Here is a 14138-nt window from a genome sequence, read left to right as displayed (position 1 = left end):
CACAAATGTCCACAAATTGTAAAATTATTTTTACATAAAATATTCAAAATGGGCAAATCCATAGAAATATAAAGTAGATTAATTGCTGCTAAGAAAGACTGGGTTATTAAGACTGACACTGTTGGGTACAGGATTTCTTTTAAGGATAACAAAAATGCTTTGGCGTATGCTAGTGGTAATGTCCGCTCATCTAAATACATTCAAACACACTGAATTCTATACTTTAAAATTTAATTAGCTTTATGGTATGTGAATTGTATCTGAATTAAAACCAAACCAAACAAAAACAACCCCACCATATATTTAACATATATTGCATAGCATATAAAAATTCATAACAATCAGTGTTATTTACCAATTTATTCTCAAAATACTTAAGTGAAGTAGGACATTGTAGTAATGTCTTATTCAATTTTATATAAAATAAAGCATCATGAAAAAAGATACTATATAAAATTATGTGCTTAAAGACTTAAGTGATAAAATAAAAATTTGTAGCATACTTAAAAAACTGTGGTCTTAATTCCCTAGGCAGATACTTTGCTCCCTTGATGTCAAAGAATTTAAATGCATCTAATTTATGTATGTTACTTTATCCAGCAGAATGATCATTTATTGATAGCTGTGAAAAATTTTAAACCACAATTTTAGCAACTACAGAACTCATGTGACTTTCTCATAAAATCATGTAAGATTTTTTTTTCACATAAATCAAAGGGCAAAAAGCTAGATAAGTCAAAACATACTATGAGTTTTCATTTTTTTTTTTAGTTTTTAAAATTTTACTTTAGACTCTAGCTTCATGTCACTGGAATGTATAGTATGTTATTATATATTCAATTTTGTAATAACACTGCATGCCACACATAGATACAAATTAATGGTGTGGCTAATAACATGACATACTTTAGTTTCCAAACAAGTAGAAAACTAGCACAAGTTGTTGGTTTAACACTCACACCGAATCCCGCCAATTATACTGAAGAGAGAGTAATCATACATATTCGAGAACCTAACATCAGTTGTGGCATTCTGAGTGAGACAATTTAGAGCACTGCCTTGAGAGAATATCTGGGAGGAAAACTTGATATTTCTTTTTATACTACCCCATATTGTTCCCTTAGGAAGAGTTGCTGCATGTTCCGTACTGCTAAGTGATGAACCGTAAGCGTCAGTGCAGAACTTGTCAGAATTGGAATGTTAACAACAGAATGCCGTCAGAGCCCAGCTTGAATGAGGACTTTTGAACAGCAGAAGCAAACAGACTTGTTGGTCATGAATATTACCTTCTCATTTAAGCTACCAGCTCTAAGGTTAAGGCATCCAAAAATAAGAAAGAAAATCTGAGGATGAATGTGCAAAAGGAAGTAAACAGATGCGATCCCTGAGGCCTACATACTGGGCATAACAGCAAATAGGTTGAGCAAAGTCAGCTTATAGGGTTAGGGATTCATGCCAAGCTGTAATTCCCCCAGCTGTAAAACATACTCCTGATGATACAAAAGATACAAAAAATAACATATGCCATAGCCCTTCACACAATTACCCACGGTATCTGATACTGACCACATGAGTACTCAGATAAAAGGATTACTTACTACAGAGGCCACAACTACAACTAATCAGAATTAGAAGAGGAAGAGAAACAAAACGAGGGTTAAGAAATGGTGTGAGATGAGGAACAGGAATAAGAGGAGAAAAAAGATGAACCATAGAGAAAGAGAGACCAAAAAAAAAAAAAAAATTGGGGAAGGAGGGAAGAAGAAGATAAATCCACAACAAAAAGAATTAAAGAAGCAGATAGGAATTTGAAATGGGAACAGTGCACAGCCTAACAGAGATAAGGGAGGATATGAAAACCACTAAGAAGAAGGCAATTACAATAAATTAAGGGGTAGTAAGAACGTAAAAAAAAATTGACATTAAGATATCAATACATGAAATATATACCATGATGTACACAGATTAAGAACAATTTGGAAGGCTAATAAAGTTATGAGGAAGGGATAAAGACAAAAATATAAAATAAAACTTAATAACATGAGAGATTAAACAAGAAATATCGCCGTCTAGCCAATAGAAGTCCCTGGAAGATGGAAGAAGACAAATAAAAGATGGTAACACTAATCTTAAGCAAAGGGTGTTTATTGTATTTGAGTATGATACATAATGCTGAACTTCCTATGATTCAAATGATCATAAAGGAATATGATTGATTTTTTAAATATATATTTTTTATTGTACTTTTGGTTCTGGGGTACATGTGCAGATCATGCAGGATTGTTGCATAGGTACACACATGGCAATGCGGTTTGCTGCCTCCATCCTGCCGTCACCTACATCTGGCATTTCTCCCCATGTTATCCCTCCCCAACCTTCCTACCCCCCACTGTCCCTCCCCTAGTCCCCACCAACAGACCCCAGAGTGTGATGCTCCCCTTCCTGTGTCCATGTGTTCTCATTGTTCAACACCAACCTGTGAGTGAGAATATGTGGTGTTTGATTTTCAGTTCTTGTGTCAGTGTGCTGAGAATGATGGTTTCCAGACTGATCCATGTCCCTACAAAGGACATGAGGAATATGTCTGATTCTAAAGGAAGCACTCTGTCTCATGGGAGAACACAGATATCTTGTGCCCCCATCAATCTGGCTTCAACCGACTGAACCTGTTATTGGTGTATAAATCAAAGGCAGTTTTCCACAAAAGCATTGTCAGCCATCTTTTCTTCTCTCTTTCTCTTTCTTCCTGCATCCACTTGTGTATATTTAATTTCTTTAAATTTTACTTTGGATTGATGGTAGAGTAGACATCAATGCAAAATACAGTCGGGAACATGGACATTGAACAACTATTAATTTTGCTTACCTATGAATGTCTAAACCTATGGATTTGCAATTAAATTCTTATCTGTCTAATATGTATATTCTAAACATAGGAAAAGAAGAACTTAGACAATTTGCTGGCTAAGTTTAGATTTTCAAATTTGTACTTTTTACAATGCTCACAAGACAAAGTGCAAATTCAGGAACTGTTAGTCTTTATTCAATTGCTCTTTAAAATATTTATATAGGACTTCACCATTTACAAAATGGTTTCATAATCATTTTAATTATTGTACTTTTATCTATTTAGTAACCTTGAATTGGTGGCAAATCAGAAAACCGAGGCTGAGTTTAAATGCTGGCCCCAAATCATTCAAATAGAAAGTGCTAAATTTAAGATGCACATCGAGATCTTCTGAATCCAGATACAGTTCTCCCTAGTTCCAGGTTACCCTATGGTAGGAATAGATAAATCCTATTAAAATGACCTATGGTGCCTGCGAATGTGTTGCTCTTTCTCTAAACCTATATATATTACCCTCTTTCCCACAGATTTTTCAAGGTGGAATCAATTAGATGCAAAGACACAGATTTGCTTATTCAGTAATGTGAGAGAAAGCCACTTTAAGTTTTACTCAATCCACATTAAGGATTTTTCCCTCTGGATTGCACTACTTTGGCCTTTCCATGTCACTTCATTTTTCCATATTCATCTTTACATATTGTATGATCTTTGAGGACAGCTTGAGGTCTACTTTGAGGAGGGCTTGGGATCTACTCTTTTTGAAAACTTTAATATCTCTCTCAAGAGTGTAAATTAACATTAGTAAATACAGGAAGAAGTCAAGACATTTAAATAAAAAATATGCATCAAATAAGCCCATAATTTACCTAAAGGTAATGATAATTGATGGCATGTCATAGTTTGGATTTTGTCCCCCCAACACTCATGTTGAAATTCGATCTCCAGTGTCAGAGGTGGGGAGTACTGGGAGATGTTTGGATCATGGGAGCAGAACCCTCATGAATGGCTTGGTGCTGTCCTCACAGTAATAAGGTCTTGTTCTCTTAGTTTCCTCAAGAGCTGGTTGTTAAAAAGAGCCTGAAACACACTTCTGTCTCTCTTGCTTCCTCTCTAACCTGTGATCTCTTAATACGTTGCCTCCCTTGCATGCTGCCATGAATGGAAGCAATTTGAAACTTTCACTAAAGGCCCAATATTCCAGCTAGAAGAATCATGAGCCAAAAAAATTTTTTATGTAAATTACCCAGTCTCAAGTATTCCTTTATAGCAACACAAATTTACTAAGAAAGTCATCAGTAATGTTATAAATGTATATTTACATTATCAATAACATACTTCTAAAATTAATATAAATAAAGTAAGAGAACTTACCTAGACCATGTCTATGTGTTGCCATTGGTGGTAAGACAGTCCATGTCTTGGTTTTGGGATTGTAACATTCAACAGTGTTCAATGTCTTTAAGCCGTCTCGACCTCCAATTACAAAGAGTTTGTCATCAATAACAGCCACACCAAACTGCAACCTCCTGCCGTTCATCATCCCTGCCTGGATCCACAAATTTGTTCGAAGATCATATTTCTCTATAGTTGTAGCTCCTGGTAAAACATAAAAAGTCACCAATTGCTGTAAATCCAACAAACAACCTGCCAAAGCACAGTACAAATTAGGATGTGAAAACACTCTTGTCATATTCATTTTTCTAAAAAAAAGAACAAGTGGCAGAAAAACAAAAGGAGTAGTAATTCAACTACTTTATTTTCTCTTCTTGGCAGACACGAATGATCAAAATAGACACAAATGTTCATTTTCTTTGAATTACACAATGGTCTCATGCTAAACTATTGATTCAGCAGAAACATTGTTGAACTTGACTCAGTTCTGTGAGTGGACTTTACAACTTACGTCTATCACCTTTGTCATTAAAAAATGTAGCACAATTCCACCCTGAAAAATAGTTATGAAAGCCCTTTTACATAAATATGCTATGCATGTTATTTGTATAATTTCTGAAGGTGAAGTTAATTAAATAAAATATTATCATATTTTTCTTTAAATTTGTCATGTGCCTTAAATAACTGAAGGTTTTAAAAGTCAATTGTAAGATATATAGGCAAATATTTGCTATGCTTTTTAAACCAGCTTTTAGAAAATGATCTGGAGAATAGCTTAATAGAATTTTATAAAATGATCTTCTATCCTGAACATTCATGTTAGAATCTCTAAACAATATAGCTTATATTTCCTAAAAGCTATTAACATATAAGTTTACAAAATGCAAAATAAAATAGAAATTGAAAGAAGATGCTAAATCGCTGGTGAGATTTGTTTTAATGGGTTTAATTACCCAATTCTCATTAAAAATGCCTGTCTAGAACAAATTCCCCAATGTTTATATGATATAAGCTCACAAATACCGATCTTGATGTAGTACTTGACTTACTGTTCAGACTCACCTTAACCAATGTTTCATCTTCAATAATAAAACATTTCTACAAAGGAAATTAACATTCTTGTGTACCTTTGCTTAAGCACTAATTATCTATTTTACTTGCAGTAAAAGTTTGCAAATCTAGGGAATATATTCCTCTGGGGACTCATTTGCTCTTTAGAACCCAACCAGTAATAAACTAAATGAATATAAACACTTAGTATCAGAAGTTTTGCTAATTAAAGTAAAAAATGATATAATTTATGCTCAATTTTTACTTAAAGGTAATAGCAATAATGACTTAGATACTAAATTAAATTAGATATATTAAACCTGCTTTCTCATATTTCTAAAAATATAGGTTCATTACAATATATAACTAATTTTGAAGTATTAGGAAATTATTGTAATTGTTAGAATAAAAATAAATTGCAATGTTCACAAAAGTTATTCAAAACTGTTAATTAACATGTGTAATAGTTTTAACAAATATATTTATTTTATATTTTAATATATTCATTATATTGGATATTGAATGTTTTATTCATTTGCCTTCAAATCAAGATTCTAAAGCAAACTACATAGTTGAATAACTTTAAAATGGTCTGTATTCTCAAAGCTTGATAACTTTTGTATTATATGAATATATAAGTAAAAATGAAGAGCTATACAAAGATTGTCTGGCGCATGGCCCACACTTGTAATCCCAGCACTTTGGGAGGCTGAGGCAGGTCGATTACCTGAGGTCAGGAGGTCGAGAACAGCCTGGCCTTGAACTCTGGTGAAACCCTGTCTCTACTCAACACACACACACACACACACACACACACACACACACACACAAAATTAGCTGGGCATGGTGGCTTACACCTGTAGTCACAGCTACCTGGAGAGGCTGAGGGAAGAGAATCATTTGAATCCAGGAGGCGGAGATTGCAGTGAGCTGAGATCGCACCATTGCACTCCAACCTGGGCAAAAGAGTGAGACTCCGTCTCAAAAAAAAAAAAAAAAAAAGTTATACACAGATATCTGTCTCTTGTAACTAACTTGTGACTGATGATGGCAGAAGGGTGTTACCTAATCCTAATTAACACAATCCCATTAGACTCCTCATATTTTCTGGTGTGGATGGACAAGGAAGAAAGTATTTGGACAACTGTAATTCCCACAGCCTCCAAAGCCTTGCTCAAAACCTTTGCAGGGAATCTGAGGCCCTGTTATCCTCCTCAGAGAAAATAGTTAGGAATGAGTGAAATTAAGACTTTTGAGGAACCAAAGGAGTTACAATTCAAAAAGGAAAAGTCAGGAATTGATTTAGATTTCAAAGTCTCATCCAAATAAGCCAGCTATGTCTTAAATCTCAACACATACAGGATTTTTAACTTTTACAGTTTTTTCCTGTAACTTCAGTCTTCAAAACTGACCTACTCACTTACCCTAATATATAGGTACAGCAGAAATAGGAGCTCATTCCCATGCTTGCTTTTCAAATGAGAATTTATATTAATTTACTATGGCTACTGTTAGAAATATTTCAGATTTAGTGAAAAATAACACAGATTTGTTATCTTACAGTTCAGGAGGTCAGAAGTCTGAAATGATTCTGATGCACTAAAATAAAAATGTTGCCAGAGCTAATTTCTTTCAGGAGGCTGCAGGTGAAAATCTGTTCTCTTGGCTTTTCCATCTTCTAGAACAGGGGTCCCCAAGTTCCAGGCCATCCACCAGTCATTGTCTGTGGTTTGTTAGGAACCAGGACGCACAGCTGGAGGTGAGCAGCACCCTGAGCTCCACCTGCTGTCAAACCAGCCATGGCATTAGATTCTCATACAAGTGCAAACCCTATTGTGAACTGCACAAGGGAGGGATCTAGGTTGCTCATTCCTTATGAGAATCTAACGCCTGATGACTTGAGGTGGAACAGTTTCATCCTGAAACCAACCCCCACTCTCACCCCTGTCCATGGGAAAATGTTCTCCCACCAAACCAGTCTCTGCTGCCAAAAAGGTTGGGGACCACTGTTCTAGAGGCCACAACATTCCTTGTTGTCCCCTCTTCTATCCCCAAAGCCAGCAACATTGCATTTCTCTAACATTGACCCTTGTGATTACATTGAGCTTATCCCAATTTAATTTGTCATAATGTAGAATAGTCTGTTTATGTTAAAATCAGCTGGTTAACAACCTTAATTTCTTCATGAATTTTATCCCTCTCTTGCTGTGTAATGTAACATATTCACAAGTTCCAGGGTTTAGGATATGGACATTTTTGTGTGTGTGTGGGGGGGAAGTGCATTATTCAGCCTACCTCAGAAACCAAGGCCTATTTATACTCCAGTCTTAAATCTTTCTTAGTTATATAAAGTTTAGCAATACAGAATGAAAAATGATATATTATATTTGTAGAGCTTATGCATACTGGCCAGTATAATTGATTTTCTTATTCAAATGTCAGCAGATATTATTAATGTTTTATCCTCTTTTTAAGAAGAATAAAATTAAGATATGCTTTCTCTTTTTCTAATGAAAGTTATTAATAATAATATTCCTTATGGAATTTCCTCACCAATGCCAATGTACTTTACTAGCTGTCTGTCTGAGCTTCCTGATTCTATTCTTATTAGTCTGTCAATCTGTGAGTTTGGTTGTTTTCTTTAGTTTATGAGTGTATGTATTCCTCTAACTATTTTCTGAGTCAGAAGAAAAGGACAAAACCATTCCTGAGTAACTTTAGCCTGTGTTGTTCCTCAGAGCAAAAGCAGTATGTTTCATAATAAAGGTTACAAACAGAGTACAAGTTAGAGTGGACTGCTGCAGTGGTATGTAATAAATTTGGAAGGGATTAAAAAGAAAAGTTTACTTTAAGACATAATTACTTTGGTGTTATTCTGTTAATGAAACAATCACTGGTATCTCAAATACCTATGAGGTGAAGGCGAATTACTTTCTGGGTAGAATATACATTATTTACTCAGGAGGCTGAGGCAGGAGAATTGCCTGAACCCAAGAGGTGGAGGTTGCAGTGAGCCGAGATCGTGCCATTGCACTCCAGCCTGGGTAACAAGAGCGAAACTCTGTCTCAAAAAAAAAAAAAAAAAAAGAATATACATTATTTAGGTGATGACCACCCTAAAGCCCTGAGTGGACCACTATGCAATCCATGCATGTAACAAATTGCACATATACAACATACATTTATTCAAAATATAATAAAATGTGGACTGCAGGCATGGTAGAGTGCTGACCACTTTTGTTAACTGAAGAATGCCAACTCTACCTAAAAATAACAATTGCTACTTTGTTATTGCCATTGGAAATTCTGGCTTAGTATTCTCAGGGTTTTTGACTTATTAATAGGATGCAGAAATATAGATTTTTAAAACGTTCAATCTTCAAACAATAAACACATATAACTAATTTAAATAATATTTAAATACATTAAAACTAGCACATGGCCACATCTGCCACAGAAAACTATTATTAGGAGTGGTTGGGGGAGGACTCAAGATTGCGCGGTGAGAACAACCCAGGATTGAAGCTCTTGGTGAATGCACAGGGAGGGTGAGTCAGGGCCACATTTCCAGATGGAGCTTTGTTGCTCACAGAACGGGGAAATTCCCAGGTATAAAAGAGACACGGGACGCCAGGCAGAGGTTTTGGCTGGTGCAGCCAGCAGCCGGTGTGGCGGCGACGGCCGGTGCTGTAGTGTGGTGGTGATACACAGTGCTCCGCACAAAGCGCACTGGTCTGGGTGCCCTGTTGAACTGGCAATCTGAGACTTGAGAGGGCTGAACTTGAGACTGAATGGGACTTGGACACTGAGCCAGCCCAGGAATTTGCAGGGAAACAGCGTTTGGGGTAGCGCAGTGGGACAAACAAAACGGCAATTCCAAATGCTCTGGGTGTGGGCACAGCTGAACCCAGGACGGTGCAGCTCTGTGGGGGAGGGGCGTCCGCCACGACCGAGGCAATCTGCCCCTACTGAGGTACACGCCCATTGCTGATGCAGCCTGCCGTTGCCAAGGCAACCTGCCACAACAGAGCGACCCTGCCGCAGGGCGTAGCCCATGGCAGCAGGGCAGAGACCGCAGCAGCAGGGCAGAGCCTTCAGCAAAAGGGCAGATCTCACACCAGCAGGGCGGAGCCTTGGCAGGCAAATAGTGCCTAGACTGCCTCCTAGCTGGGCAGGACAGCGCAACGGACATTTATAAAGAAAGCCCCAACCCCCCTAGACAGAGCATCTGAGAAAAAAAGGGTTTTTTTATGAGTGCTGCTGCAGCAGAATTAAACATAGCAGCCTAACAGACCTGAATGAACAACAGAGCTCACAGCTCAGCACTTGAGCTCCTATAAAGTACAGACTGTCTCCTCAAGCAGCTCCCTGACCCCTCTATATCCAGAAGACTGACATTTGGCAGGCATCATTCTGGGACAAAGATAGCAGAAAAAGAAACTAGTAGCATCCCTCACTGTTCTGCAGCTGCTACAGGTGCACCCCAGATTAGCAGGGTCTGGAGTGGACCTCAGTAGTCATACAGTAAAGGGGCTAGACTGGTAGAAGGAAAACCAAGTAACAGAAATACTTCATCATCAACAATCTGGGCGTTCACTCAGAGACCCAATCGAAAAGTCAGCAACTACTCAGAAGACAGGTGGATAAATCCACAAAGATGGGAAGATACCAGCACAAAAAGGAGGAAAACACCCGAAACCAGAACACCTTGCCTCCTGCAAAGGACCAAATTCTTCACCAGCAAGGGAACAAAGCTGGACGGAGAATGACTGTGACAAAATGATGGAATTAGACTTCAGAAGGTAGATAATGAGAAACTTTTGTGAGCTAAAAGAACATGTTTTAAATCAATGCAAAGAAACTAAGAACCTTGAAAAAAGACTTGAAAAAACATTCGAGGAAATGATAACAACAATGGATAACTGAGAGAGGAATATGAATGAATTGAAGGAGCAGAAAAACACAATACGAGAACTTCACAAAGCATTCCCAAGTTAAAACAGCCAAATTGACCAAGCAGAAGAAAGAATATCAGAAGTCGAAGATCAACTCAATGAAATAAAACGAGAAACCAAGATTGGAGAAAAAAGCGCAAAAAGGAATGAACAAAGTCTCCCAGAAATGTGGGACTATGTGAAGAGACCTAAACTACGTTTGATAGGTGTACCAGAATGTGACGAAGAGAATGAATCCAAGCTGGAAAATACTCTTCAGGTCATTATCCAGGAAAATATCCCCCACCTAGCAAGACAGGCCAACACTCAAATGCAGGAAATACAGAGAACACCACAAAGATATTCAGCAAGAAGAGCAACACCAAGGCACATAATCCTCAGATTCAACAAGGTTGAAATAAAGGAGAAAATACTAAGGCAGCCAGAGAGAAAGCTCGGGTCACCCACAAAGGGAAGCCCATCAGACTCACAGCAGATCTCTCGGCAGAAACACTGCAAGCCAGAAGAGAGTGGGTGCCAATATTCAACATCCTTAAAGAAAAGAACTTTCAACCCAGAATTTCATATCCAGCCAAACTGAGCTTCAGAAGTGAAGGAAAAATAAAATCCTTTGCGAACAAGCAAGTACTCAGAGATTTTGTCACCACCAGGCCTGCTTTACAAGAACTCCTAAAAGAGGCACTACACATAGAAAGGAACAACCAGTACCAGCCATTCCAAAATCACACTAAATGCTAAAGAGCATCAACATAATGAAGAATATACAACAACTAATGGGCAAAAGAGCCAGCTAGCATCAAAATGGCAGTATCAAATTCACACATAACAATATTAACCCTAAATGTAAATGGATTAAATGCAGCCATCAAAAGATACAGACTGGCAAATTGGATAAAAATCCAAAACCCATCAGTGTGCTGTATCCAGAAAACCCATCTCACATACAAGGATACACAAAGGCTCAAAATAAAGGGATGGAGGAAGATTTACCAAGCAAACGGAGAGCAAAGAAAAGCAGGAGTTGCAATTCTCATCTCTGATAAAATAGACTTTAAAGCAACAAAGATCAAAAAAGACAAAGAAGGCGATTACATAATGGTAAAAGGATCAATACAACAAGAAGAGCTAACGATCCTAAACATATATGGACCCAATACTGGAGCGCCCAGATACATAAGGCAAGTTCTTAATGACTTACAAAGGAACTTAGACTCCCACACAATAATAGTGGGAGACTTTAACACTCCACTGCCAATATTAGACAGATCAACCAGACAGAAAATCAACAAGGATATTTAGGGCTTGAACTCAGACCTGGAACAAGCAAACCTGATAGATATTTACAGAACTCTCCACCCCAAATCCACAGAATATACATTCTTCTCAGCACTACATCACACCTACTCTAAAATTGACCACATAATTGGAAATAAAGCACTCCTCAGCAAATGCAAAACAACTGAAATCATAACAAACAGCCTCTCAGACCATAGTGCAATCAAGTTAGAACTCAGAATACAGAAACCAACCCAGAACTGCACAACCTCATGGAAACTGAACAACTGGCTCTTAAATGTTGACTGGATAAACAATGAAATGAAGGCAGAAATAAAGAAGTTCTTCGAAACCAATGAGAACGAAGACACAACATGCCAGAATCTCTGGGACACATTTAAAGCAGTCTCTAGAGGAAAATATATAGCAGTAAGTGCCCATATGAGGAGAATGGAGAGATCCAAAATTGACACCCTATCGTCAAAATTGAAAGAGCTAGAGGAGAAAGATCAAAAAAACTCAAAACCCAGCAGAAGACAAGAAATAACTAAGATCAGAGCTGAACTGAAGGAGATAGAGACGCAAAAAACCCTTCAAAATATCAATAAATCCAAGAGCTGGTTTTTTGAAAAGATCAACAAAATAGGCAGACCACTAGCCAGATTGATTAAAAAGAAAAGAGAGAACAACCAAATAGATGCAATAAAAAATGATAAAGGGGAAATCACCACAGACTCCACAGAAATTCAAACCATCATCAGAGAATATTACAAACAACTCTATGCACATAAACTAGTAAACCTGGAAGAAATGGATAAATTCCTGGACTTCTGTGTCCAGGAGCCTAAACCAGGAGGAAGCTGAAACTATGAATAGACCAATAACAAGGTCAGAAGTCGAGGCAGCAATTAAGAGCCTACCACACAACAAAAGCCCAGGTCCAGGTGGGTTCACAGCCGAATTCTACCAGACACACAAAGAGGAGCTGGTACCATTCCTTCTGAAAGTATTCCAAATAATGCAAAAAGAGGGAATCCTTCCCAAATCATTTTATGAGACTAATATCATCCTGATACCAAAACCCAGCAGAGACCCAACAAGAAAAAAAAACTTCAGACCAATATCCATGATGAACATAGATATAACAATCTTCAATAAAATATTGGCAAACCGATTGCAACAGCAAATCAAAAAACTTATTCATCATGATCATGTAGGATTCATCCCGGGGATGCAGGCTGGTTCAACATATGCAAGTCTATAAACATAATTCACCACATAAACAGAACCAAAAACAAAACCCGCATGATTATCTCAATTGATGCAAAGAAGGCATTCGACAAAATTCAACAGCGCTTTATGCTAAAAACCCTCAATAAACTCGATATCGATGGAACGTATCTCAAAGTAATAAAAGCTATTTATGACAAACTAACAGCCAATATCATACTCAATGGGCAAAAACTGGAAGCATTCCCTTTGAAATCTGGCACTAGACAAGGATGCCCTCTTTCAGCACTCCTATTCAATATAGTACTGGAAGTTCTAGCCAGAGCAGTCAGGCAAGAAAAAGAAATAAAGGGTATTCAAATAGGAAAGGTGGAAGCCAAATTGTCTCTATTTGCAGATGACATGATAGTATACCTAGAAGACCCCATCGCCTCAGCCCAAAACTCCTGAAACTGATAAGCAACATCAGCAAAGTCTCAGGATATAAAATCAATGTGCAAAAATCACAAGCATTCCTCTACACCAATAACAGACTTAAAGAAAGCCAAATCAAGAACGAGCTGCCATTCACTATTGCTACAAAAAGAATAAAATGCCTAGAAATACAACTCACAAGGAACGTAAGGGACCTCTTCAAGGAAAACTACAAACCACTGTTCAACGAAATAAGAGAGGACAAAAACAGATGGAGAAACATTCCATGTTCATAGTTAGGAAGAATCAATATCATGAAAATGGTTATACTGCCCAAAGTAATTTACAGAATCAACGCTATCCCCATCAAGCTACCATTTACTTTCTTCACAGAACTGGAAAAAAACACCTTGTACTTCACATGGAACCAAAAGAGAGCTGGCATAGCCAAGTCAATTCTAAGCAAAAAGAACACAGCGGGGGGCATCACACTACCAGATTTCAAACTATACTACAAGGCTACAGTAATCAAAACAGCATGGTACTGGTACCAAAATGGACATATAGACCAATGGAACAGAACAGAGGCATCGGAGGAAACACAACATATCTACAACCATACAATCTTTGATAAACCTGACAAAAACAAGTAATGGGGAAAGGATTCCCTGTTTAACAAATGGTGTTGGTAAAACTTGCTAGCCATGTGCAGAAAGGAGAAACTGGACCCCTTCCTGACACCTTACTCTAAAATTAACTCCAGATGGATTAAAGACTTGAACATAAGACCTGGCACCATAAAAACCCTAGAAGGAAATCTAGGCAAAACTATCCAGGACATAGGAGTAGGCAAGGACTTCATGAACAAAACACCAAAAGCATTGGCAACAAAAGCCAAAATAGACAAATGGGACCTAATGAACCTCCACAGCTTCTGCACAGCAAAAGAAACAGTCACTAGAGTGAATCGGCAA

General features: G+C 37.6%; 1 protein-coding gene across 1 annotated transcript in view; it reads right to left on the bottom strand.

The window, feature by feature from the left end:
- KLHL1 (kelch like family member 1) overlaps nucleotides 1–14138 on the bottom strand; it is a 436959-nt gene that overhangs the window by 100115 nt on the left and 322706 nt on the right. The window contains exon 7 of the mRNA XM_002742615.4: nucleotides 4220–4444. Within this exon, the coding sequence (XP_002742661.1) occupies nucleotides 4220–4444 (225 nt within the window). The remainder of the gene's footprint in view (nucleotides 1–4219; nucleotides 4445–14138) is intronic.

This window comes from Callithrix jacchus, chromosome 1 (assembly GCF_049354715.1).
Source record: "Callithrix jacchus isolate 240 chromosome 1, calJac240_pri, whole genome shotgun sequence".
NCBI classification, from domain to species: domain Eukaryota; kingdom Metazoa; phylum Chordata; class Mammalia; order Primates; family Cebidae; genus Callithrix; species Callithrix jacchus.
The sequence above is the reverse complement of the archived record's forward strand: the minus strand, read 5'-3'. Positions and strand labels throughout refer to the sequence as shown.